Source organism: Solanum verrucosum, unplaced genomic scaffold (assembly GCF_900185275.1).
Source record: "Solanum verrucosum unplaced genomic scaffold, falcon-dt-bn FXZP01000032.1, whole genome shotgun sequence".
NCBI classification, from domain to species: Eukaryota; Viridiplantae; Streptophyta; class Magnoliopsida; order Solanales; family Solanaceae; genus Solanum; species Solanum verrucosum.
The window spans coordinates 2,725,249-2,753,145 of record NW_026020569.1 but is presented as its reverse complement, the minus strand read 5'-3'; the positions used below and the strand labels follow the sequence as shown (position 1 = coordinate 2,753,145).

Below are 27,897 nucleotides of genomic sequence, written 5' to 3'. Positions count from 1 at the left end.
TTAATCGACTCTGACAATGAAAATGAAAACTTTACACATTCATTTCTAGTACAAACCGTATACCACAAGCAGGAGGATCTCAATTCCTCATTGCCCAAGTAAAGACAATTTTATTTTCCTAGTTTGTCTTATCCAAATGTACAAAAAAATAATGCCCCAACATGACAACGAAGACCTTATTCGTTTATCTTTCTAGTATATCAATCTCTTGATCCTTGAGGAAAATATGAGACATGTTACCAAGAAGTGTTTCCAGGGATCTTGATTTCCTGCTCCTCACTCTCCCTGATTCTCTTAATAACTCAGTTAATCTCCTCTTCTCATCATCCACATCAGGATTTGCTGTCCCAAGTTTCTCCTCCCTCATTCCAACAACGAATTCTAAGATTTCAATTGCATCATCCGTCCTGCAAACACAATTAACAACGATTATATTGTTATAACGAAGAAAAAGCAAACGTAATATAATAGTAATATGACAATCAAAGACAGCAATTACCTGCCCATTGCATCATAAGTTCCAGCAAGATTGCTGTAGATTCCTAATGTATCTGCGTGATATGGTCCACATTCAGTCTCTAAAATTATCCTTGCTTCTTCAAATAAGTCTGCAGCTTCGTTAATTGCATAAAGTTGTACACAGGCAAGTCCCATTTGGTTTAAAGTAATACCAAAAATTGCAGACCTCTTCTCTCCAATTTCCCTGAATTTCGATACTGCAGTTTTCAGGGAATCGTATGAGTCCATATACTCCCCCAGAATATAGTACAGGACCCCAATCTGGGCTTCAATTCCTGCAATAGTGCTCTGTTGTCCTGGTGCATTTCCATACACTTTTATGGCCTTCTGAAGCAACTTGAGCGCCTGATCAGGTTCGTTCATTGACTCATAGATCACAGATACATCGACAAGACCACTTGCAATCTCTTCCGGATGGCTTCCAGGGACGGCCTTAGTATAAATCCGAAGTGCATTTTCACAGTAAGATTTGGATTCCCTGAATTTTCCAATCTTATTGTACAAATCAGCCAAACGTACATAGACCGATGCAACTGAGGGATGGTTCTCTCCTTTGGTAGACTTGAACATAGTAAGAGCTTTTTGGTAAGCACATATAGCCTCATCATACCGTGCCATAGATAAATATGCATCGCCAATGTTGCAGTCAATGGACGCTACTTCAGCTTCCTGGCCACTAGCTGCCATGGCCATGCCTGCTAAAACATAATGCTCAAGAGCAGCCTCGTAGTCTCCCTTCGAATCGTAGATAAGCCCCAAGAGTCTCCTGTCAGCAGCTTCTTCAGGAGAAGCTGATGAATTATTCTCCCTATGAATGTCAAGTGCCATTTGACAAAGCTTCTCAGCCTCATCAAATTGCATAGCTTGAACATGTGCTTCAGCCACATACCTACAAGTCTCGCCAAATCTCGTGTCTTTCTCTCCAAGAACTTGCCTTTGAATTTCCAGGCCAGCAGTGTAGCACAGTATCGAATTCTCTAACTGTCCGAGCATTGCATATGTATCACCTAACTGCATGCACCCTGCAAATTTTGCGAGTGCATGATTTTGTCCCACATCCAAGTCAGGAATTTCAATTGATCGCTCCAACAGCGGAATTGCCTCGTTGTACTTCCCTAATCGACAATTTAACGCTGCTACAACGTGCAAACACATAGCAAACTCTAAACTGCTCTTTCCCTTTGAAGAACTCTCAAACGATTTCATGGCTCGAAGGGCTAGTTCAAGAGCCTTTTGAACATTTTCTCCGGCTGTCGAAATCATATCCCTGGCTTGTTTAAGTAAATAGGGTCCTAAATACCCTGCCTTAGATGAATCCTCATTTGCATTTGAATTCTTCTCATTCTTCATGGACATAGTTGCATTGAGCTTTTTCAAATTCCCAAATCTTTTGGGAGAAGGCTTTTCATTAAAAGACTTACTCCTTGATCTTGGTGGCTTGTTAGATATTGGAGAATCAGTTTGCAAAGGAGAAAACTTCTTTCCCTTTGCCGACCAAACAGAGTTGGGACTTGCAGGATATGTTTTTATTTTTCCCAACTTCTCATCATTGTGTACTTTGTCATGCTCAGACAGCCCCTTCTTACTATCCAATTCACCAAAATCTACCCCTGCAAGGTACCTTAACTCAGAGTCAATTCTCGATTCCTCACCATACGATAGAAAGCTCCTTCTCGAAGGCGAATAGTCGGAGCTCTGCATTTCATACACATTATTGTATAGTTGCTCAATTGAAGTATCAACACCTCCATTTATATCCAGATCAATCGACTCAGTTTCGCGACTATGTGTACTCAACGGACTCCTCGGAGACCCTTGATCGAAAATTTCTCTGTGAGGTAGAAAATGGCCATTAGGTTCTTTGTGATTTCCATCAACAATTGATCCATCCATGGCAAATTCAGGCATTGAATCTCTGTTTCTTCTACAGACAAAAGGGAAAATAAATTAATATATTTTCCTTCAAAGTAACAGAAACCCTACATAATCATAAATAATTAACTTTATAAGCAATAAATCACAAAGCAACCTTTGACTCTAAAAGATTAAACCGCACACGAGCATTAAATAATATTTCAAAGTGCAATATTCAAATAGGGAATTCAATTTATAACTCTGCCTTTACTTGTTAATTACTCCTTTCCCCTGTTTCAAACGTAAGAATGTTCAAACGCATTTCGAGATCATATCCGCATTCCTTCAATATACTCTTCATAAATTAATTATATTTGATCATAAAAGGTAAACAAACATAAAATTTCGATGTCTACAACCGCAATGAAACAGAAGAATAAATAATTAAAAAAAATCGTGTACCTCGAATTCCCTTAATCTTTGTGTGGAAAATGCAGAGAAAAACTTGACAGATGAAGAATAAGAATGTCACTGTTATATATGGAATTAACGTGTTTATGAGTTATATAAAATTTATTGGTCGATGATGATGGTGGTTACAGAACAAGGAAAGGAAGTAGGTACAGAAGAATTTGAGAAATTTTGATAATGAGAATTAAGATAGAATGCTGAGATTGAAAATGGAAGAAAAATAAATAAAAGTGGGGTTACAGAGAGGTTGGAACGTAGAAGCATGAAGATGACTTATCATCTGCCAAAACTTTCCCTCTTCAACCGCCCAATTCCCCTTTCTTATTTACGCCCTTTTCTTCTCTCTCTCTTATGTATCCCTTCTTCTTATTTTTGGGGATTTTTAAAAATATTTTCCAACTTATGCTTCGCTGTGACTTTGTCATACATGGCGCCATTAACGGTTTTTCAACGCCATCGATTTCATGCACACACACATATACGCACAATAGACAGATAGTGCCAAAGATATTTATACAATCAGTTAATTTCTACGATTTAATAATATTATAAAGAATTATTACACAATTAAATCATATTATGTCTATTTTATTTTTAACATTAGTGATCTCACATTTGAAGAGACTTAATTTGTATATATCCTTTGACGGACAATAATATGGTAAGAATTCTTATTATATACATTAAGCTATACTAATATATCTTAAGTTCATATATTATGTACATAAAATATAACTTAAATAATGACTATGTGAAATATTTTATATGTAATAACAAATTATGTATTTTATTTTATCAATTTATGTGAATACTTTTCATTTTTTGAGAATTGAAGGTATATTTAGATAACAAATACGAAAGTACTAAAATTATCTTGTGTATAAAATGAGAATTATTGTCCACAAGTTAATCACATGGAGCAAATATTGAAGGGAAGTTCATTACACAGCCTGTCACGTGTCACCTTCAATGGTAACGTATTACGTGGCATCAGATAGGTGGTCCCCTTAAGTCTACGATGGAAATAGGGACCAGTTCCGCGATAATCAATATTTTCTGATATGGCGGCTTGTTCTGTTTCCCTGTTATGTTTTTAATTTTCGAAGAATTTATGAATTTATTTCAAACAAAACAAACTTTTGAATGAGAAAAGTGATTTTTGGAGAAGAAAGAAAAATAACAACTCTTTTAAAGGAATTTATATGACGATACGCGAAACCCATCATTATATTCGTTAATAGTTTTTGAAAAACAGTTTTTGTTATTTCCGTACTTATTTTTCCACTATATGTTGCGAGAAGAATTTTACTCCCTTTGTCCAATAATAATTGTTCACTATACTATTTTTTATTGTCCAACAATACTTATTCACTTTATGAAATTAATGGATAATTTTATACTTAGTTCTTAATTTACCCTTATCATTAATTATAGTCATTTCCTTATAAGTTATTGTATTACATTTTTCAAGACATTGTATTCTTTATATTCAAAGAGTGATAATATAAAATTATCCATCTATATATAGTTTCTTATCGGTATGGACACCTACTTGAGAGTAATTACTTGGACACATTTGCATGGCTCTTTCTTCTTTGTTTTCTCTTTTCTATTTTTTTTTAATTTGTTGGGCAGATTTTAGTAAGGATTGGATTTTACCATTGTGTGGACAATGATATGACCAACGTTACATTGTTTAAACACAGTTCGATTGGATATTGATTTTTAGATTCTTTTATCTAGTAGAAAAAGAGATAAATTACTATTTTTCCTTTTAAAAAATCTAAAATTCAATAAATAAATATTTTTTCTTTCATTTTTATTAACTTTCTCAGCTTTTATCAATATTTCCATAAGACAAATATAGTTTTTTTTTTTGTGTATCATTTTATTTTAATTAGAGATCACATGCCATATCTTGAAGTTTCAACTTACACATGCATCAAAATGTACCTAGGAAGTCAAATCTGCACCTTGATTTATACTCCTATAAAGTTTTAAATAATTAACTTTATTTTATAATGTCTCGTTCTCTAAAGGGAGCTGGCAATTCCCATATTTTTAATTTTATTTTTACTTCCAAGCAACTAATACACAAAACTTGAGATAAATTATTAAATTAATATGAACATCAAATGTGGATAAATTTTAATTTCAAGTAGTCAATCAGGGGCGGCTCAACGTAATCGAAGGCCTAAAGCGAAATCTTAATTAGAGGCCTAAAATCTAAATAAACTTCACATGCATTTATTTAAAATTTATTTTTCTTACATTTTTAAATGCAAAGTATTAGCTAATATTTTTTATATATATAAATGATTTATTCGATTTCTTTTTCAATTATTAGTTTTAAATAAGATTTTATTAATTCAACGTTGCAAAATATTATTTTACTCGGGCAATCATTATATGAATTGTTAACATAGTTCTACAAGTAATAAGTTGACAAATTTCAAATAAATATAAGAGTTAGAACCATAGCTTTGATGAAGTTGATAATTTGGTTCCCCCACATTTTACTATGGTTGTTGTAATGCTTGAAAATCTAAGAAGAAATGGAAAAAGAATTTACAATTCAATTTGTTCAACACTTTTCGACTATTAATTGATTTTTTTGACAGAATATTACTCTAACTTATCAACAATTTAAAGAAGAGAGTGTAAAAGGAGTTAAAAAGAAAATAATGTGAGTATTAGTAGAGAGAGTGTAAGAAAATAAAATAATATTTTCTTGATTTCTTCTATTTGAATGGGGTTGAAGAGAATAAAATAATAAATTTAAATATATACTTTTTATCATAAATAATTAATGTTTTTCTTTAAAAAATAAACACATAATTTATTCTTGGTAAAAAATTGAGGCCCCCTAAAATTGGGGGCCTAAGGCCAATGCCTCATTTTTGTATACATAGAGCCGGCACTGTAGTCAACCAATCAGAAAAATCAGTGTAACCATAAGGACGGCTAGACAGTCATGTACCGACCAAAAGGGTCTTCAATAAAATGTTGACTATATCAAATACTTGTAAGTTCAATGAATGATAAATTTTTATTATTTTTTTCCTCTTAAAATTGATGCTATTTTCTTAGGGTTAAAGAAAAAAAATCTTGATATATGGTCACGGAATATCTTATACAAGGGACCATCTTTTTTCTTTTTAAGTCTTTATCTACCTGAAATTGAGGAAATGATTGAAAAATTAGACCAATTTTCTTTGTATTTTCCAGCTTCCAGAATTAATTAATATCATAGATTAAACAGAAATGACAAAAGTAGTTCGGTGGAATATCATTAGTCCCACGGACGCCTTTGAAAAATAATAATATTTGGTCCTCACAAACTATCGACGTCATTGGACAAATTCAATCATTAAACTAAAAACAATTGGTAAAATATTATCTACATCAAATATTCTTTTTATAACTCTATTTAATTTTTGTTTTGTATAATCAGACCATATTTTGATGGTATAACCTCTTGCTGGGTGGGTCGTGAGGCTTATGGACCTACACTTACTATTCCAAATACAAAGCACACGACTAAACTTTCGTCCTTGTTATAGATATATATAGGGGTGTTCACGGGTTGGTTTGGATCGGTTATTGGTCAAAACCAAAACCAAACCAACTTAATCGGTTTTAAAATTATCAAAACCAAACCAAACCAAATATAATATACATTTATCGGTTTGGTGATTATCGGTTTCGGTTTAGTTTGGTTCGGTTATTCGGTTATTAACCATACACAAAAATAAAAGAAACAATTCATTTAAAATGTGAAAAAAGTGACAACAATCCATTCAAAACGAAAAATAGTTAGAATGACTTAAATTACTAAACTTTCAATCACTAAATTTACTATCAATAAAGCTTTAAAATTCACTATATTGGCCTAGAAGAAAGAGACAATAACATTTTCAGTCCCACAAAGAATTGACATAGACACTCATATACATGAAATCAATAAGATAAATGTTTCATCTTGGGCATTTTTGCTTTCAATAAGTAAATTATAAAGAAATTTTAATGAAAATATGTATAAGATCTTTAAAATTGTTTATAAAAATAATATATTAAGTATGTATATTAATAAAATATATATATATAATTTATCGGTTCGGTTCGGTTATTTCTTCGGTTTTTTTAGAATAAAACCATAACCAAACCAAATACTATCGGTTTTCAAAAATCTAAAACCAAACCAAACCAAACCCAAATAAAATCGGTTTTATTTTATCGATTTGGTTTGGTTTTTCGATTTGGATCGGTTTTTATCCAAACCGTGAACACCCCTGGATATATACCCTTGAATAATAATTTAAGTTGAATAATTGTACATGACAAAACTCTATCTTAAAAAAAACATAAAAAATAGTAATATATGAACGAACCATATTTTTTTGTCGATTGTCTCATTTGGAATAGTTGTTTGATAAATTATCAATCTTTTTATTTTTCTTGTAAGGACTTTTTAATTTTTTTTTAAAAACAGTCTAGATATTATTGTTTAGCAATTTGAAAATTTTATGAAAAAATATTACATCACAGTCTCACATTATGTAAGCATATATAAATATATTTGTTAGATAATAGTCAAATATTTTGTGATTTATATATATAGAAAATTGAGCAATATATAAACAAACATTTGATTGACTTGAGTCTATATTCGTGAAAAGAGTAGTTTTTCCCAACTATATGCACAACCTAGGTGTGTATATGATCGCCAGTTCAATTCTGTTTTTTGTTTGAATTTGTTTGATTTATTTTTTATTTTAGTCTATTTAAAAAAATGACTTGTCCCTTTTTAGTAACTTTTTTATTTCGATTTTTCACATGTCCTTTTTAAGACCACACAATTAAAAAGTATTTTGATACATTTAATTAGGGCGGCTTATCGAGCAGATTGGACGGCGATTTGACCTATCAGATATCGATTCTTAAATTTACTACTCCGCTTGTCAACTAATATATATCGAATGGTTATCGAACGGTGTACCAGCGAACCTTAATCACTTTTTCACCATGAACTCATCTTTAAAAAAACTTCTTTTCACCATTAATACAATTAAATTATAAAATTCTTCTATGTTACAAAATATATATTGATTAATAGTAATATAATAATTAATACAACAGAAAAGTAAATAGATTTTCAAGTTTTCAACTTCACGACTATAGGATTAACAATATGTAATTATATCTTATGAAAAAAATAATTAATGAGGCTACTATATTCAAGTTAAAAGTGTAAATATGGTAACTCTTAACGGGTAACATTTTATCCGATAGGAAAATTGAATAATCCGCCTCCATCCCAAATAAGTCGTTAATTATAAAATTCTAATCCGTTCACCAACCATTTATTCGATAACTCAATACCAATAAGTCACTTTGCGGTTGACTTGTCGATTACAGTTTGATTTTGAACACCCCTACATTTGACAGATCTTTAATTTTAGACCACAAAATTTAATTTTATTTTTTTACTTTCTTAAACACAATATCAAATTAAAATAGGTTATTCAATTTGAAACGGCGAGTAATAATAATGACAAACTTTTACCATTTAACTTTTTCGGCGTTGGATCTAAGTAAGCTAGATAGTAGCTAGCCAGCGATATAGGGCCAAATACAACTCATGTAACACGCACATTTGTAGATCTAAGATTTGGCCTATGCTTCCCATGCCCTATGCTCGTTTATGATTAATCAATCGTTTGGGAAAAAACTTACCCGTATCGGGTGTTTACATCAAGTCAATGCAATTTCCATTATTATGTGATTTAATGAGTAAAATGAACTATAAATTTAAACACATGGCATGCATGTATTGGCTTGGTGTAAACACTCGATACGAGTAAGTTTTGCCCCTCTATTTCTTTTTTGGTTTATTAGTGCTCCGTTCAATTTTACTTATTCATTATATTAAAAGTAGATGTTCATTTTTATTTACCCAATTTAATTTATTACTTCATTCCTAAATATAGTTTTCAAAAAATTGAAGCAAAAATCTACGGAAGGGGTATCAAATTTAATAGTACTTAATTCATTGTCTGAATTGTGTCCAGGATAGCAAACAAGGGAGAATATATTTGGTACAGTCTTTGCTAAAGAACAAATTAATCAAAGATATTGTATCCAAAACACTTTGGAAGTCAGTAGAGATATAATTAAGAAAAAAATTGTGCTAATCCCGATGCAATAATAATACTATGCGAATTTCTAAATTATGAGTCTTAAGATAAATTTCTTTTTTGCGAGTTAATAATAATAATAACAACAACAACAATAATAATAATAATAAAAAAACCACCAAGTGCATATTGAACCTGCCTTTTTATACTATACTTGACCTAACTCAATCCTAAAAGTTAGTTTACGAGGGAAGGATTGCTCACATCTAGATATAATTGGAGCGTGGACCAGGATCTCAAACAATGTATCTGATTCTGATACCATGTATTGATTTGGTAGTATTTGAATAACTCAACCTCAAAAGCTATCTCTTACTGAGAATATTGATTCTCCAATCAATGTGAAATTAAACTAGCTCACTTTACAAGTTTTCGGTTAGAATTATATTATTATAATTTTTTGTCCACCTCTTAAATTAACTATCTCTGTAAATATTTTAATGAAGTAGCTGTTTTATCAGCAACCATGGCATGGCCAAGTTAACGGGCCCGGAAATTGATTGTAAATGATGGAAGAACGATCTGCGCCTAATTAAGTGGAAGATATGTTTCCAATTATTCTAAAAAAGATTATGATTTGAAATGAGGCAATTTTTGAAAGGACAAATCAATGTCCTTTCTGGATTTGCTCTTGTTGGCCCCCTAATCTTTTTCAAGTATATATAAAAAAAAAATATTCATATAATTATAAATCATCTCAATAAAAATAAAATGAGAAAAAGTAAGTTACGTAAAATTTAAATTGAGTAATTTTTTAAAAGAAAAATTCATAATTAAATAATCATTTGAGATATTATCTTGTGCGTACATTTGTACGTGGACAGTCAATCATAGTAATGGTACAAAAGATTGTTACATTTTGTTTAGTAAAATTCCATTTGTCGGAAGAAAGAGACGTGTCAATTTCAGGTTGAGACACATCATAGGCAGGAATTGGGTTTGTGGCCCATTTAACTGGGCCTTCATACGTATCTTACCAAGAAGGATGCCAGGGATTGGGATCATGGAATGTAAAAGACGAGCCCAAAAGAGGCATCACCTCAAAAATCTAACTTATATTCATTCAGTAATTAATGTAGGGATTTGTTTATGTGCAAGCAAAAAAAAAAAAAAAACCCAATCAAGTGCATCAGGGGAGGATGTAGAGTACTGGATGGGAATTGGGATGTGGTTCTCAAATTCAGTAACTTTTGAGCGAATCTTATATTTGTTTTTTAAAAAATCAAATATATATTTATAAAAGGAAAAATTATTTGGATGGGTGTCTTTTAATAAATAATTACTGATTTTAGCGATATTTTTTATTTATTACCATTTATAACAATACTCTGTTAAATCTGCAATATGTATTAAAAGTGAATTAAGTATGCAATATATATGTATTATAATTGTTTTTAAAAATTTATTATGCTTATTTGGTAAGAAGTTGACACATTGTATTATAAGTGTATTAAAATGTGTGATAAATGTATTATCCATCAATAAAACTTGTATTATATGTGAATAATAAATTTTTCTTTGTAATATGTATTAAAATTGTATTATAAATATATTAAAAGTGATCAAGTGAAAATAATAATATTATTACTATAAATGGTAAATATTTTTTATTTATAGTATATTTATGTAAGTTTTCCAAAATATGTGACTTGGAAGCCCAATAACAAAGTGTGCTATTATTGATCTAATTAAGCTTTGTTGCTCTCTTGATAGCGGTACCAATTCCCTTGGTCGGTCACAATGTAGCTAGGTGTACGGCCCCGCAAGGAGCTACATTAAATTCCAGCAGCTCCGGGGGCGAGGAAGATTCGAGTTGCGCTTCAGCGGGTCTCAAACAACTCATCGATTATTTTTTTTCAGCTTTCGGAGATGACTTGGAGACCTTTGAGAAGCATGTAGCAGCCATGACTTTCAGCCAAAAAGGGGCCCAGCCGAAGGGACAAGGCTGCCTTAATTTAAGGAACACTCCACCTTGTCCCATTATACCTTTGACTTTGTAAAGACACTCTTGTAGTCCTTTATTTTGGGGAACTTGTCCCCCAACGTTTTTAGCTTTGTTTTTCAGCTTTTAGACATATATTGTAGTGGTTCACTTGTATGTAGAACACTTAGAAAAATATCAAGAAAATTGGCACTTGCCTCTCAAAAGTTTGCTTTCTTTAATTGCTTTCTTATTGGCTGTTTTAGTGGACTGTTTTAGACAAATTGTTATTGCACGTTTGAGTGCTTATTTGTGTTAGGACTGAGCATCTGAGGAGCTGTGCAAGCCTTCATTTGCTGTCCCACGAGACCTTAGAAAATAGGTCTGTGACAAGTGGTATCAGAGCAACGAATAGAGCATGACGTCGAGGTTCAACGCAACAAAGAAGGAGAGCAGGAAGTTCGGAGAGACACTGCAAGGAAACGTGATAAAAGCAGGGTAAGAGAATCTTCCTTCAACCCTCCAGTTTGTGGCAGGAGCCTTGGGGAAGAAGGAGAAGTTTTCGATACCAGCCAACTCGACGAGAAGATCCTCGGAGTTAAGGCTGGATTGTCGGCCTTGAATAGGCGACTTGTGATTTTCGAAAATAATTTTACTTCTCTTGAAACGGTTGCTCTTGAAGGCCTTAATGAGGTGAAAAGTAACCTTGAGGATCTTGATGAGGTTAACAAGGAAAGACTGACTAACCTCAAACTCAAGCTCACCGAAGCTCTCTCCTCTTTTCACCGAGAGTTCGAGACTTTAAAGAGGCAGGTTGATGAGACTGCCGCTGCGGGAGTTGCTGGTCCTGTTACTGTTCGTGAGACTCGTATCAAAGCTCCTAAGCCAAAGGAGTTTCGTGGTGAAAGGAATGTCCAAGATGTTGAGAACTTCTTGTGGCAAATAGATGTTTATTTTGAGCATGTTTGCATGACTAGTGAAGCTGCCAAGATTCAGACAGCAGCTATGTATTTGAGCGACACCGATATGTTATGGTGGAAGAGGAAAAAGGCGGACATGGAGAGAGGGGTTTGCACCATCGATGATTGGGAGCAGTTCAAAGGGGAAATAAAGCGACAATTCTACCCTCAAAACGTAGTGCATAAGGCTCGTCAGAAGTTGAGGGACTTGAAGCAAATGTCCTCCATTCGTGACTATGTGAAAGAATTCACGAGACTCACTCTCCAAATTCTGAGCCTAACCAGTGAAGATTTGTTGTTTTACTTCTTGGATGGTCTCCAAAACTGGATCAAACAAGAATTTCAAAGGCAATAAGTTTGTGACGTTGATGAAACAATTGTAGTGGCAGAATCGCTCACTGATTTTCGGGCAGATGCAGCGAAGGGAGGGACAATAAGAGCAAAAATGTTCCTCCCAAGGGAGATAGCAGCCGGAACAAGAACAAGCCAGTTCCTAATAGAGGCAACGATACGAGAGGTAACAATCGTAACCAACCTTCTAATTTCTGCATAAACTATGATGATCGTAAGAAAGACGCTCCACATCGTGAGGGTTGTTATATTTGTGGTGAGACTACTCACGCTCCCCGTTATTGTCCGTCGTTGACCAAATTGAGTGCAATGGTTACTACCCAAAAGAAACAAGAACAAACTGCCGCGCAAATCGGAGGACCATTCGGGGAGCAAACTGGGCAGAATGGTGGGACAGACAGGAATAAGAACGTTGATGTTGATATGTTTAATAACATGACGTTATTTAATTACATGACGCTTGCTGCGTTGGCTGCCCAGCAGCTAGTGTAAGACCGCGCGAATCACTGTTTGTCAATGCCAAGTTGAATGGCAAAGACGTTAGAATTATGGTGGACACCGGTGCAATTCACAATTTTGTAACGAAGAAAAGGGCGACAGACCTTTGTTTAAATTATGTTGCCAGTGATACAATGTTGAAAACTGTCAACGCCCTCCCCACTACTGTCCATGGTTTCTTTCGCTCCTAAAGTCCCCATCGATTTAGGAGGGTGGATGGGGTTGACAGATTTCACCATTGCGCCCATGGACGTGTTTGACATTGTTTTGGGGATTGATTTTTGGTATGAGGTTAACGCGTTTATTTCGCCACGCCTCAATCAGTTGTCAGCGATGCCAGAGGGTCTTGCGTGGTTCCCATTATTCGGGTACCACAAAATGGAGCGCACTTATACGTCATGCAGCTTATTAAGGGCTTCAAGAGAGGGGAATCAACCTTTCTTGTTGCCCTTGTTGGAGGTGTCGAAGACTCGATTGAGGAAGCAGTCTTGCCTCACTATATTGAGCAAGTCCTATTTTATAATAGGGGCGTGATGCCGGAAGAGCTTCCCCAACGGTTGCCACCACGAAGGGAAGTTGATCAACAAATCGAACTAGTTCCCGGGGCAAAGCCACCTGCCATGACGCCTTAGCGTATGACACCCCCTGAGTTGAAGGAACTGAGGAACCAGCTCAACGAGTTGCTGGACCCGGGACATATTAGGCCTTCTAAGGCGCCTTTTGGTGCGCCTGTTTTGTTCCAAAAAAGGAAGGAGGGGACGCTGCGTTTGTGTATTGATTACCGGTCCCTCAACAAGGTCACTGTGATAAACAAATACCATATTCCTTTTATTGCAGATTTATTTGATCGTTTGAGACAGGCCAAAGTGTTCACAAAGATGGACTTGAGGAAAGGTTACTACCAAGTCCGAATTGCCGAGGGTGACGAACCAAAGACAACTTGTGTCACTCGTTATGGTGTTTTTGAGTGGCTGGTCATGCCTTTCGGCTTGACGAACGCTCCAGCTATATTTTGTACATTGATGAACAAGTTGTTCCATCTCTTTTTAGATCAGTTTGTAGTCATTTATTTGGACGATATAGTCGTTTATAGCAACATAGAGGAGCATTTTGAGCACTTGTGCAAAGTGTTCAAGGTATTGCGTGATAACGATTTGTGCGTGAAACGGGAAACATGCAGCTTCGCCCAGCCCATTGTCTAGTTCATTGGTCACACGATCAGCCATGATGAAATAAGGATGGACAGTGATAAAGTGGAGGCAATTCGGGATTGGGAGGCCCCAACGAAGGTATCAGAATTGCGGTCTTTCTTTGGCCTCGCCAATTACTATCGGCGTTTCATATTCGGTTTTTCTACTATTGCTACTCCACTCACCGACTTGCTGAAAAAGAGTCGGGAGTGGGAGTGGACTGACTTATGTCAAACTACTTTTGAAAAGCTGAAAGCAGCCATTACCGATGAGTCGGTCTTGGCGCTGCCAGATTTTACTAAGGCGTTCGAAATTCATACCGACGCGTCTGATTTTGCTATTGGTGGCATCCTGATGCAAGAGGGCCATCCGATAGCATTTGAGAGCAGAAAAATAAATGACGCAGAGCGACGCTATTATGCCCATGAAAGGGAGATGACGGTCGTAGTCCATTGTTTACGGAGTTGGCGTCATTATGTATTGGGTGCTCACTTTGTTGTTAAAACGGACAATGTCGCGACAACTTATTTTCAGTCCCAAAAGAAATTGACTGCCAAGTAGGCCCATTGGAAAGACTTCTTGGCTGAATTTGATTTCACGTATGAGTACAAGTCGGGGAAGGCTAATTTTGTAGCTTACACGCTTAGTCGCAAGGCTGCCCTTGCTGCGATTATTAGTTTCACTTGCAACAGCGTTATTGATGATATTAAAGAACGTATGCAGCATGATCCCGTGGCAAAACAACTTCTCATTTTGGCCCAACAAGGCAAGACGAATAAGTTTTGGGAAAAGAATGGTTTGTTGTACACCACGGGCAAACGTGTGTACGTGTCGAAGTGGGATAGTCTTCGGCATACTTTGATCAAGGAGGGTCATGATACAATGTGGGCTGGTCACCCGGGGCAGAAGAAAACGTTAGCGTTGTTAGAGTCTTCTTATTATTGGCCTCGAATGCGAGATAACATTGAGGTCTATGTGCGTACTTGTCTCGTTTGTCAACAAGACAAAGTTGAAATGAAGGCGCTGGGTGGACTACTTGAGCCACTGCCTATTGCTTAGAAACCATGGGACAACGTCACCATGGATTTCATCACTTGCTTGCCGAATTTGGAGGGATTCGGGACTATCATGGTTGTTATTGATCGCTTTTTGAAATACGCAATCTTCACTGCCACGACAGCCAACTGCAAAGCCAAGGAGGCAGCCCGTATATTCTTGCGAGATGTCGTGAAGCATTGGGGTATACCCAAGCACATTATTAGTGATTGAGATCCTCGATTCACTGGTGCGTTTTGGAGGGAGTTATTCAGCTTACTTGGGTCAGAATTACATTTTTCGACCAGCTTTCATCCCCAAATGGATGGACAGACGGAGCAGATCAACACACTCTTGGAGTGCTATTTGCGGCACTATGTTAGTGCCAATCAGAAGGACTGGGCAAAATTGCTTGACACTGCCCAGTTCTCCTATATTTTGCGGCGGAGTGAGGCGACGGGAAAAAGTCCATTTGAGTTGGCTACCGGGCAGCAGCCCAACACGCCACAATCTTTGCCCGTCGATACCGATTTGAAGAGTCCGGGTGCATATCACATGCGAAAGCCTTGGAGAAACAATGTAACGACCCTAAACATGAGCTAGTGAAACTAGAGCCTCACATGTGAGTTTGGAGTTGAGAACTTGATGAAATGATGAGAAATGATCGTGACGTTCGGAAACTAGTCATTTGAACTAGTGAGTTGTAAGGATCAACTTTAAATGGTCATATCTTTTATATCAAAATGAATTAGGTGGACCTTTACCTATCCAATTAAAGGTCTTTGAGTCCTTTTTTCAACGCCACCGAGTTTGCCAATTCCGACCTTGGAGTAAAAAGTTATGCCCAAAATATTGAAGCACTGTCAGGCTGAAAAAAAAGGGCGAACTAAGACGCGAAGGGGCAGAATTTTTAAGTTAAGACTTTATGGGTCCTTAGTCCTTTTCCAAAATTGACCCTATGTTATTTTATTCTTTTCCTAGCAACTATAAGACCTTTTTATGACTTAATTCCTTTCATTTAAGCCACTCCTCTTAGGATTAAAAAGAAGCTCATCTCCTTTCATATATTTCTCTCTAATTCAAGGAAGAAGAGGAGTTGGAGCTAGGATTGAAGATTTCGAGTGCTTCTTCGTCAATTTTCATGGGTTTTCAACTTAGAGGTATGGGGATCCTTATCCTTGATTATTCTTTCTTTCAAGGAACCTAATCAAAAGGTTTTCAAGGTTTTTCAAATACACACAAAAACCTATTTCGTTTCTAGCATGAGTTCTTGCATAAAAAGGTTTTAAATGATGATTTATATGGTTATTAATGATTATTAATGGTTTTTAGAAAGAAATTCTCATGAACCCATGTCTTCTCAAATTCTCTAAATTTGGCCTAAAGTGGATGTATTGATTTTGTGTAATTGACGGACGATTATTGCGTAGATTGTTGTGGACTGTTCATATATGTATTTATCTATGTGGAATTGTTAAGAATTGTTAGTGAATTGAAGGATGTGGGATGTTAGCCTTGAATGGACAAAATTGTGAATTGGTTTTCATGTTGATTATTGGCTTATGCTTAGCTTAGCTTGTATAGTTGAATGTTGTTATTATCATTGTTATTGTATTGTTAATTGTTGGAATATAAGGATGATGAAGATAGCCATGGAAAGAGGGTAAGTGGATCAAACTTGATAAATATTGTATAATTGGCATGGAATTGAGTACTGTGGCTTATGGCCTTTGAAAAGGGTGGTAAGATGGTTTGATCTCTTAGTATTAATATAATTGTTATTGGTTGGTTTGATCCACCTTTGGTGGAGGTGGTTATTTGTTGTATTATTGTGAATTGAGGCCATGAAGGGCATTATGTGAATGTTATTATATTGTTGTATTATTATACACATATGAGGCTATATGTAAAGTCCTATATGAAGCTATATGTAAAGTTTTATGTGAAGCTATATGTGAAGGTATGATGTGAATGAGTTTTATGTGAAGCTATATGTGACGGTATGATGTGAATAAGTTTTATGTGGAGCTATATGTGAAGGTATGATGTGAATGAGTTTTATGTGATCTTGTGATGATCCTATGTAAAGTGGATAGCATTGTGAGTTAAAGTATGACTTCTCATGATGTATACATGAAATGATGTTGGATTATGAAGTATCCTTAGATGATAATGATGTGACTTGGTTGATAGACTAAAATGTCTCTCTTTGTTACTTAAAGTCTTGAATGCATGACTGTGTGAAGTGGGCTAGAACTAAGAAATGGTGCCCTTTCTATAAATGCTAAAAGAAGAATTCTAGGTCAATACTTGAATCGGCAAAACTAAGAAATGGTGCCCTTTCATAAGTCTAGCTTTCCTAAGTAAATGTAAAACCATGAAATCGGTAGACCTAATGGTGGTAGCCCTTCTCATGTGTGAAATGATGAACCTTGGACCGGTAGGCTTAAGGCACCCTTAATGAAAAAATCGGTAGGCCTAAGGCACCCTTCCAGGGGGATTTAATGAGCTATCCTTAATGAACCTAGATCGGTAGATCCTTGTGGTGCCCTTCTTGGTAGATGTGCTATGGGTCGGTAGACCTAATGATGGTGCCCTCTCTATCACATACATGTGAATGAAATTACTCCATGGGAACTAAGGCTAAGCACCGAGTGGATATGGTTAAGATGGTAGCTCTCCCGAGTATGAGGCAAGAGTACAATGAACATCTTTGGATATCCCCTAAACCATGTGCCTACATAGGATGTGTCCTAGTTCTACCCTTGGCAAGTAGAACACCTTCCACGGTGTAGGGTTTTATGACACCGGATTCCATGTCTAGCTCGCATGGTCTATGTCAGTTAATGCTTATTCCCATCATGTGGGATGTGCACTCTAGTTATTAGATAGGTTCTACAACGTGTAGGTAGTAGTATGGGATGCTATCTACACATGACACCAGTAGGCTTTGAAGATGCTATAAAGGAAAGGTTTTATCAAATGATATGAAAGCATTTACTTCCTTGAAAATGTCCTTTTTGGCATGTTTTTGCATGGTCTCCATACTTAGTACTTAATTGTGCTAACCCCTTTCTTTCCCTTTTTGGACTAAAGTGTAGGGATTTGGAGATGATGACATGTCATGGTTATTTGATAGGTTCCTAAGTGTTGAAGATGAAGACTTGGTGAGTCCTCATATATTCGAGGACAATACCCTATATGTTCTTTTATGTCTTTTTAGTATTGTTTAAGTTGTGTATGGGATTGGTCCCGAATTTTGTACTCTAAAGTATTAGATGGTTTTGAGACATCATGTATAAAGTCTAGAAAGTCTTCCGCTTGCTATATATTTATTTTTTTATGAAATGTTTTCTTGGTAAAGAAAGTTTTAAATTCCTTATGGATTTTTTTGTGTCTATGCGATGAATGAATGCTAAGAGGCTTGTATTAGACCTCTTCGAGGTCGAGTATGCCGGTTATGACTAGGGGGTGCTCCCGGGTCGTGACAAACAAGTTGATCTTGCACGATCTTATCTTGATATGGCAGCCCGGAAGATGAAGAAGTTTGTTGATCAAAAGCGACGGCCAGTCGACTATCGAATTGGGGATCGAGTTATGGTAAAACTCAATCCTAGACAATTCAAGTCGCTACATGGGGTGAGTCAGAGTCTGATTCATCGCTATGAAGGTCCGTTCGAGATTATTGCTAAGGCTGGCAATATCTCGTATCCGGTTGACAATCCCCATCACTTGAAAATACATCCAGTCTTTCATAAAAGTCAATTGAAGCCGTATTTCGAAGACGAGGGTCGGGGGCAGACCGGTAGAGCTCAAATATTCATTACTCCACTAGCTGTGGACAAACAAATCGAGGCAATTATTGATCACCAACTGGTTCGTGGCAAGGGCTGGAACAATTCGAGCTCGCAGTTCCTTGTCCATTGGAAAGGAACGACACCGGAGGAGGCAACGTAGGAGAAGTACGAGGACTTGTGGCAATTTCGCGACAAAGTCCATTCTTATTTGGAGGTATGTGGCGTCGGGGTCGTCGCCAAATCAGGTGGGGGAGCGTGTACCGCCCCGCAAGGAGCTACATTAAATTCCAGCAGCTATGGGGGCGAGGCAGATTCGAGTTGCGCTTCAGCGGGTCTCAAACAACTCATCGATTATTTTTCAACTTTCGGAGATGACTTGGAGACCTTTGAGAAGCATGTAGCAGCCATGACTTTCAGCCAAAAAGGGGTACAGCCGAAGGGACAAGGCTGCCTTAATTTAAGGAACACTCCACCTTGTCCCACCATACCTTTGACTTTGTAAAAACACTTTTGTAGTCCTTTATTTTGGGGAACCTGTCCCCCAACGTTTTTAGCTTTGTTTTTCAACTTTTAGACATATATTGTAGTGGTTCACTTGTATGTAGAACACTTAGAAAAATATCAAGAAAATTGGCAGTAGCCTCCCAAAAGTTTGCTTCCTTTAACTGCTTTCTTGTTGGCTGTTTTAGTGGACTGTTTTAGACAGATTGTTGTTGCACGTTTGAGTGCTTGTTTGTGTTAGGACTGAGCATCTGAGGAGCTGTGCAAGCCTTCATTTGTTGTGCCACGAGACCTTAGAAAATAGGCCCGTGACATGGATCTTTATTTTACTTTGAAATGAATGAAAACCATAAACTTTAATTAATTTTAGATTCGCCCCGGAGGCCCAGTCAGATTGTAAAACTTTTGACTCCCGGAAAATGATTGGCAAGTAATGATGTTAATGGTCGATGTCACGGATTGATTTGGATCAGTTATTGATTAAAATTAAAGTCAAATTAATTTTTAAATTATTAAAATAAAATTGAATAAAATATAATAATTATTTTTTTATTTAAATCGATTTTTATTCCAACCGTAAATCCTAATGCCAGTTAGCACTTAGCGGTCACCACTAACTTATGAAAACTTAGTCAAAATTTAATTTGCCCTTTTTTCCCTCCATACTATTCATGTGGTGCCATTCTCCTTTTTGAATATCTTTGAATATTTCCAGTTGGTTGGAAAAAGGCAAAGGAATAATCAATTTATCAATGGCACTGAAACACCATGGCCAGTGCCTCCACTCACATAGTATATAATTGTGTTCATGCCCACGTGATTATTTTCATTCTGCAATATTCCATGCATGCATTAATTCACGTTGTTACGTTTACTTGGTATAATTACGTTGTTTTCACTAGTCGTAATTATAGCTCAATCGATTACGAGTAGTGAAAACAACGTAATTATACCAAGTAATTAACGTAACAACGTGAATTAATACTTTTTTTGTAACTAGCAAAACCTTTTACCAAAAGTTACCATAAAGGGAAAATTCACTAACCAGTGCTATATGCTTTTTTTGTAACTAGCAAAACCTTGAATACTTGCCGCAACTGGTTAGTGGATCCAACGTTAAGTTGTATGACTGGAACAGATTTTATATATAAGCTTTGTATTGATCAAGAAGTCACAAGCAGATTGTTTATATTTTCCAAAATGAAACGGAAAATAGGAAAGGAGAGGCCGTTTCACACTGCTATATTACAAAATAGCTGATGAGAAGAAAAAAAAACATAATTCTTAGCATAGTCCTATATATGTCTCCCGGGCGAAGTTAGTGTATACTTTACAAGATCGACAAAAAACTCATAACTTTGGAATGAACTTTGTATTTATTTTAAGAAATCAATTGAAACTGTATAAATTATTAGTACTTCAGAACTCTATCTCTGAGCCGGCCTGTCTCACCAAGTTCACTATAACAATAAATTAAAATGACAAAATTAAGTTCTAATCACAATAAAGTTAAAAACTTTATCTATAACTAATTAATAACACTAAAAGTAGTTATATTTTATTCACTATAAGATTACTTTTATCACACAATAAAGAATTAAGAGTAATATCAATGACTAGTAATCTTCTAGCACATGCATGTGTAAAGTATATGTTCTTTTAGTGGTACAGTTTATTTAGAGATATACATTGGAAATGACTAGTTTTGTAAATTTTATTATTGTTCTGTGCTGTGACACATTTTCCTTTTTTGTCCATTTCAAAAAAATAATCCTATTTTCTTACTTGAGAACCATTTAATGACTCCATTTCCAAATTCACCCTTATTGGATTCCACTTAATATTTTATTATGAAAAAAAAGTCAACTAAAAGTAAATATTAAAGTGATTTTAACATGACAATTTGATAAAAATAACAAAGTCTTCTTAAAATTGATCATGTCTGATCAATCAATGCCACAGAGGGGAAGAAAATACAATCACCATGCATGAAATTAAGTGGGTAATATTGTATATAGCTAGGAGGGGGCCTACACTACCAATATCATCCATACGGCTTGATGAGGATCATTCCATTTAAGGGACTATCCTCCAATATCCTAATTCCCTATCCACATCCACATATACATGCAGTACACTTTAATATTATTTTTTCTCTTTGACCCATTTTAATAATAATAATATATATATATATATGAGGTCTGAAGAATCTTATACGTTCAAACTTTGTGATACCACTCATCTTTTGCTGTTGGAGCTTTAGCTCATATGAAGAAAAAGAGGAGATACCATGTATTCCTACTCTGTGGCTTTTAGTTTCTTGGACTTTTTGACTGCCAAAAAATTAAAGAGGTCCTTCGAATATTCATATTCTTTATTCACCTTACCTTTTGTTGCTTTATTATTAATCCAATTAGTTTATCGACGCTTTCCTTTGTTTAATTTGTTTCTCCAATTTTCTGTTTTATTTTGTTTCAAAAAGAATTCGGCAACTTCTTAGTTTCAACTTTTCACATGACCTATTTAAAATCACAAGATTAAAACATTCGAATATATTTTTAATCAAGACCACAAGATTACTAGATATTTGTTAGTGTGAATATGGATTATTTCATTAAATATAAAATGATCAGAAGGTTATGAGTAGGGGAGGAATGAAATGGTCCAAATTAGTGAACCATGGAATAAATTGAAATATTCTTTGAATGGGACTCTACAATTTGGGTTCATGGGTATCACAAAATACGAATGTGTTTGGGGAAAAAAGATAGGAGTTTTGGTCAAAGATAATATCGTTGAAGAACAAGTATCCATGTCCAAGACTCAATGCAACACTTTTTAAAAATATTCTAAACAGATTTTTAGGTGCACTTGCTAGTTGCAGTAAAATTGCTGATCATTATATTTCTTTGTGGTGATTAATTAAGAAAAAGGGTTGTTTGGTGATCGGATAAGAAATAAATTATTTATATATTATTTTTTGTATAACTTACATTATGTTTAGTACTTAGGTAGATATAAAAATAAGTTATTCATGTATAAAAATAATACGATATTTGGTGAATAATTTAGAAATCTGCACGTGTGTAAAATTTTCTTTTTCAATAAATGGCCCAATGGGTGTTTAATGCACCTGTATGTGCGCACGCTTTGATTCTGGGACATATATTATATACCGGACACATTTTGGATTTCGAGATTTAAATAAGTCTATCTTTGATCGGAAATCTTTCATATATTTTTTAAATATTTTGAATTATCAATTATTGTGACTTTAATACTTTGTACATATATTACAAATATATAAATTTTCATTTTAAAAATTTGAAGATTCATGAACAAATTTTCGATCAAACTTAAACTGTTTGACTCTAGAAAAATGAAATTTGTCCCATTAATTAGGACAGAGGAAGCTGTACTATAGTTTTTTTTCAATTTAAAAAAGAAATGGACCCGAACCATTTGTATTAACGCAAAGGTTTAAATTTCGGTTTCTCTCTTTGTGACATATATAACCTGTCTAGATCAGACAGACACCAAGCTAAAGATGGAATACTACTTTCATGTTTCAAAGACTTGTATAAATAGCAGGAGACCTTCACACTTGTTCCTCAAATATCTTTTCTCTCAACTACACTACACTACACTCTTAATTAACTCCTATAATGGATCATAGATATGAGTCTTCCGAGACTCTCAGGTATTCATCCTTATACGCAAATGTTTTTTTTTTACGTCACTGTTTAGATTCGAGTCTAATATTTACTCAATTATACAATACTCATCAAACATTTATAATAACTTACAAAAACTTTGGACCATTACCTAACATATAGTATAATTTTCTCATAAAATATAAGCAAAATTTTAGACCGTTGTCCATAAATTGTGAGAGAAATAAAAAGAGAATTATTTACTAAAAAATTATTCATGGGACTACAGGAACAAGTGTGCAGCATGCTATCGGCAGTTCAACAAAAAGGAGCACTTAGTGGAACATATGAGGACATCTTATCATTCAGTTCATGAGCCCATGTGTGGTGTTTGCAAAAAGCACTGCCGCTCTTTTGAATCTTTAAGGGAGCACCTTATTGGTATATATAGTACATCTACCCAAATATTCGAAATAATTAATTTTTGAGTTTAAGTTATATATATCGTGACGTTTTTATTTGGTACTCCCAAATAATTAGGAATTCATATGATGTGCAGGGCCACTTCCAAAGGCAGAATGTGAAAGAATTTTCAAGGAGCTCGGATGTGATATTTGTTTGTCAATCCTTGGCAGTCGAAGTTCTCTAAGGGCTCATAGAGAATCATGCCTCTCACGTCCTACTAATAATGTACGCAATTAATTCCAACACTCGTGTTCGTCTTATCTAAAAATTTAAATGATTCAAGTGAACACATTTTTCACGAGCTGCAGGTAGAATGAATACTTAAATATGTGACAGAGTATTTTAAGTGATCACAATCCATGTCACTCTAATTTGTCAAAAAAAATAATCAATATGCCCTTCACATGTGAGCGTGAAACTTTTACATGAAAAATCTTTTTGATAATAAGACTCGAACACAAAATCTATGTTAGTTCTAATACCATGTCGAATTTTGTAACTGTCTTATTACAGGGTTTGTTGTATCGCATGGCTAATTTGGGGATTCAAGATGAACTAAGAATTGATAACAACAGAGGAAGAGTGGTTGCCCTTGCTTGTAAAATGGTTGGTGGTGGAAGTGATGGATCTTTAGATCTTTGTGCAAGGGTTTGTCTCATTGATGAACATGAAAGGATCCTCTTTCATTCATATATCAAACCAAATATTCCTGTCACTAACTACAGGTGATCAATTTAAATTAATAACGTAAAAAAATCTTAACACAATAAATAAATTTCCATCTTTATTATAACATTTTATTTAGTTACTATGCTATCGAACGGAGTAATAATACTTAGCTTGTTGTGTAAATATTTTCACATTCCTAGTACATAAAATTTAAACTCAAATATTAAAGCATGTTCACTTGTTTTTGGTCTTTTTGGGGCCCAGTGTAAATTCCTACGACACCATGACAAGAAGTGAAGGTATAAGATATTGACGATGTATATTAACTTAAACTCTGACAAAAATCTATATGTTTATAGGTATGAAATGACGGGTATAAGACCAGAATATTTGAGGGATGCAATGCCATTAAGGAATGTGTCAAGAAAAATTCAAGAATTTCTTTGTAATGGGGAACCTATTTGGCAAATCCGTTCTAAAGGTGGAAGGTCTAGGATTCTTGTTGGCCATGGTTTGGATCATGATCTTAAATGTTTGGAGATGGATTACCCAGCAATAAAGATGAGGTAAATTAATTATTTGATCATTTATATAATCTAAAAATAATTTTGTAACTTTATTGCTATAAAAAACATGAAATTGACTCGTACTCATAGTTGTTGTTATTATATAGTAGTATATATTACTCCGATCCCTATATATGAACGTTCTAACAAAGACAAACAACATGGGAAAATTACAGTCAAATGTCTTTAGGTCATCTAGTTTACAAAGTATATACACAGTAGTAGTGTATATTTTATACTAAATATATACATATATTTATTCATTTGATATACCTACCTTATACATATAAACAATATATATAGCTTGAAGTATATAAATAGTGTATATTTCGACCATATTTACGTGACTTCCCTTCTAACATTTGTTTAATTTTTTCTTTTTTCTGAAGGGATACTGCAAAATACCCACCACTTATGAAAACAAGCAAGCTCAGCAACTCCCTCAAGTACTTGACCAAAGCTTACCTCGGGTAATATATATTATAAATTTTCTTGAGTACCATAACTATATATTATTAATTTAACTTGTTGCAAGTTACGCTTTTATAAAAAATCTAAAAATTGATGGACAATAATAATGAAAATTGTGTAGGTATGATATTCAAATTGGAGTACAAGATCCCTATGAAGACTGTGTGGCCACAATGAAACTCTACATGAGAATGAAATTATCACAATTTCACAAAAAAGAGAATTATCCTCTTGCTACTGATCCACAAAATAAAAATAACTTTGCATCTTGGAGGCAAAATGAGCTTGAGAGGATGACTCCTGACCAACTGTTGGATTTTTCAAGGTCTGATTATTATTGTTGGTGTTTGGACTCACAAGATTATTAATATATATATATATATGAGACGAAGGATGGAAAGAAGATAGATATAAAATAATAATATTCAATGTGTTATGGATTCTTATTAGTAGATATCGATGATTCAAATAGTATTCATGAAAAAAAATTAGTATCTTTGAGTGTGTACGTACTTGCTATTGTAAGATTTATATAATATAGTTACATTGAAATAAAAATGAATTTAATTAGTTGCAAATTCTTTGATCAAGAACAGATGAATGCCTACATATTGACCAAGTCATTTTTTCATTTCAAAATATATATATACTTGTATAATACAAATATATGAAATTATTAACATTCTACTTAGCGATGAAAAATGAAATCATTTGATAATAGGAATTTGAAATGACATAAAATGTTTATAGCTATTTTCTTTAACTGCAAAACTTTAAACTATTACTATTTTACAAATATACGAAATTATTTTTGAACGAATATTTGTATGTATTCAACAAGTATTGAATTTGTTTGTGAGTTTGATGTTTGGTTGTTAAAATTACAAGGCCAAGTAAGATGGTCATCAGACTAACAAATTTTAAAAAATAAAATAAAATTGAGCTTGCTTACCTAATACCTCAAACTTAATAAAATTTGTATATCACACCCGCATAATAATTATGTTTTTTACTATGTCTAAAGTTAATCCTAAAATGGCTAAGCTGATAAAAATTGTACACTTTGACTATACCTCAAATAGGATTTCCAGAATCGACTATATGTGCACTTTCCATGGTTATATTACCATTAATTATTTATTTGGGTAAAATTGTATTAGAATTAATTAATTAGTAGCCCTAAAAGTGGATATTTGTCAAAATCACAATGGATTTGGCGCCACCTTGATATGGTCCATTTTCGGGTTCAACAAGGATCTAAACAAGACTTTTTTGCCATTGGCCCAAGTCCCCACACACTCCTAATTGAGATTTGGAAGAAAAAAAAATTGCCTTCCTTTTCCTAATCTTAGTCGGTCACATACATATGGTTTAGGTAGAATTTTCACAATTTTCTAACTTTGACATTGTTTATGCAAAACAGATTTTTCCATCGCCTAAATAATTTCATTGCCTCACTCCGCTCGCCTACAAAAATGAATTGCTTGCCCGGGTTGAAGGGAGTCGAATCAATCTATCTCTTCTTTTTTTTTTTGGTTTTGAATTCCTACTTTAACTAGGATAGTGTAAATCTAATGCTCTATAAATTAAACCCTTCAAACCTCGCATACATTATAATCATTCAAATCTCCTTTCAATAATATTCTCAACAAAAACAAATTAGCATCTCTTGTTCAAATATATTTTTATCATCATGTCTTCTTCAACAAAGTTCTTAACTCTAAAGACTTGTGATGGCTGATATACCGTGAGTTTACGGTATTTCTAATACATTTCACTTACAAGTTGTGTGTCTAGGGCCTTTTTATATTGGTTTTTATGTGTTTTATCATGTTTTGCAGGAAAGGTGTTCAGGCGCGAAAGTTTAGAGACAGCTGAAGAAAATGCAGAAAAGGGCATCCACGGAGGTCATCTACAGACCGTAGGTCCATTCACGGTCCGTAGGTGAGGACCGTAGATCAGCAGGAAAGTGTTGAGGACAAATCAGGGAAATCTGACCAAGTGTGGAACCACGGTGCCCATTGACGGTCCGTAGATTGATCTACGGACCGTACTGTTGATCCGTAGATTGAGACTGCGAGGGTTCCAGTACCTGATTTTTGAAAATGCTAAGTATGGAGCTACGGAAGGTATTGACGGACCGTAGGTCGATCTACGGTCCGTACTGTTGGTCCGTCGTTTGCTTCAGAGAAGATGATTTTTTGGAAGATGAAATATTTTCTAAGTCCCGAGTGACGGAAGTGACTTACGGACCGTAGATCGATCGACGGTCCGTAAGTCAGTCTCGTGGATCGAAGACGCGTACCTGAACAAAACTTTCCTTAATTTGTTTCCCTTTTTATTTAGGATTTGTTTTCTATAAATAGGACATGTAAACCTCGTTTTTGAGGGTTAGACACTATTATTCTATTTTTGCTTTGTAACTTTGGAGATTAATTTGCAACCCTAGCAATTATTGATTTCTAAAGTTTGTTTTGAAGATTTTGGCTTTGCAATTCAAGTAAATCTTCTGGGTTTATTATTTTCTTTAAGTAAGTTCATGATTTCTTCATCTACAATTATGAATTGTGTTCTTGCTAGTATGGGTAACTAAATCCACAACTAGGGTTGTGGGAACCATGATCGATTAACAAAGTATGAATAGTAAATAAGCAATTCTTGAATAGTGTTTTGCATGTATTGATAATTCTTTCGTTTAGAAGTCTTTTTAACGAGTGCACGCGTTAGAACTCGCCTTGTTACTACTTGCCGGACCAAGGAGGTAATTAACAAGAAAAGAA

At 34.7% G+C, this 27,897-nt stretch overlaps 2 protein-coding genes and 1 pseudogene across 4 annotated transcripts; 2 read left to right on the top strand and 1 right to left on the bottom strand.

Moving 5' to 3' along the window:
- Positions 1–9: 9 nt before the first annotated feature.
- On the bottom strand, positions 10–3,186 carry LOC125810852 (protein KINESIN LIGHT CHAIN-RELATED 2-like). 3 transcript variants are annotated; one of them, XM_049490344.1, is made up of 3 exons: positions 2,836–3,186; positions 500–2,443; positions 10–407 (listed from the first exon to the last, which is right to left on the bottom strand). In XM_049490344.1, the coding sequence occupies exons 2-3, from the start codon at positions 2,425–2,427 to the stop codon at positions 185–187; spliced, it is 2,151 nt and encodes a 716-aa protein (XP_049346301.1). In that variant the 5' UTR covers positions 2,428–2,443; positions 2,836–3,186; the 3' UTR covers positions 10–184. The 3 variants fall into 3 exon arrangements, with proteins under 3 accessions (XP_049346301.1, XP_049346302.1, XP_049346303.1); XM_049490345.1 differs by having other exon boundaries at positions 500–2,440; positions 2,836–2,910; XM_049490346.1 differs by having other exon boundaries at positions 500–2,434; positions 2,836–2,894.
- Positions 3,187–22,958: 19,772 nt separating this feature from the next.
- Positions 22,959–25,485, top strand: LOC125811003 (uncharacterized). The gene is made up of 7 exons (XM_049490492.1): positions 22,959–22,993; positions 23,236–23,387; positions 23,506–23,636; positions 23,925–24,136; positions 24,440–24,646; positions 25,036–25,116; positions 25,239–25,485. The coding sequence occupies exons 1-7, from the start codon at positions 22,959–22,961 to the stop codon at positions 25,483–25,485; spliced, it is 1,065 nt and encodes a 354-aa protein (XP_049346449.1).
- A 1,325-nt stretch (positions 25,486–26,810) lies between these two features.
- LOC125810868 (SKP1-like protein 1B) overlaps positions 26,811–27,897 on the top strand; it is a 3,777-nt pseudogene continuing 2,690 nt past the window's right edge.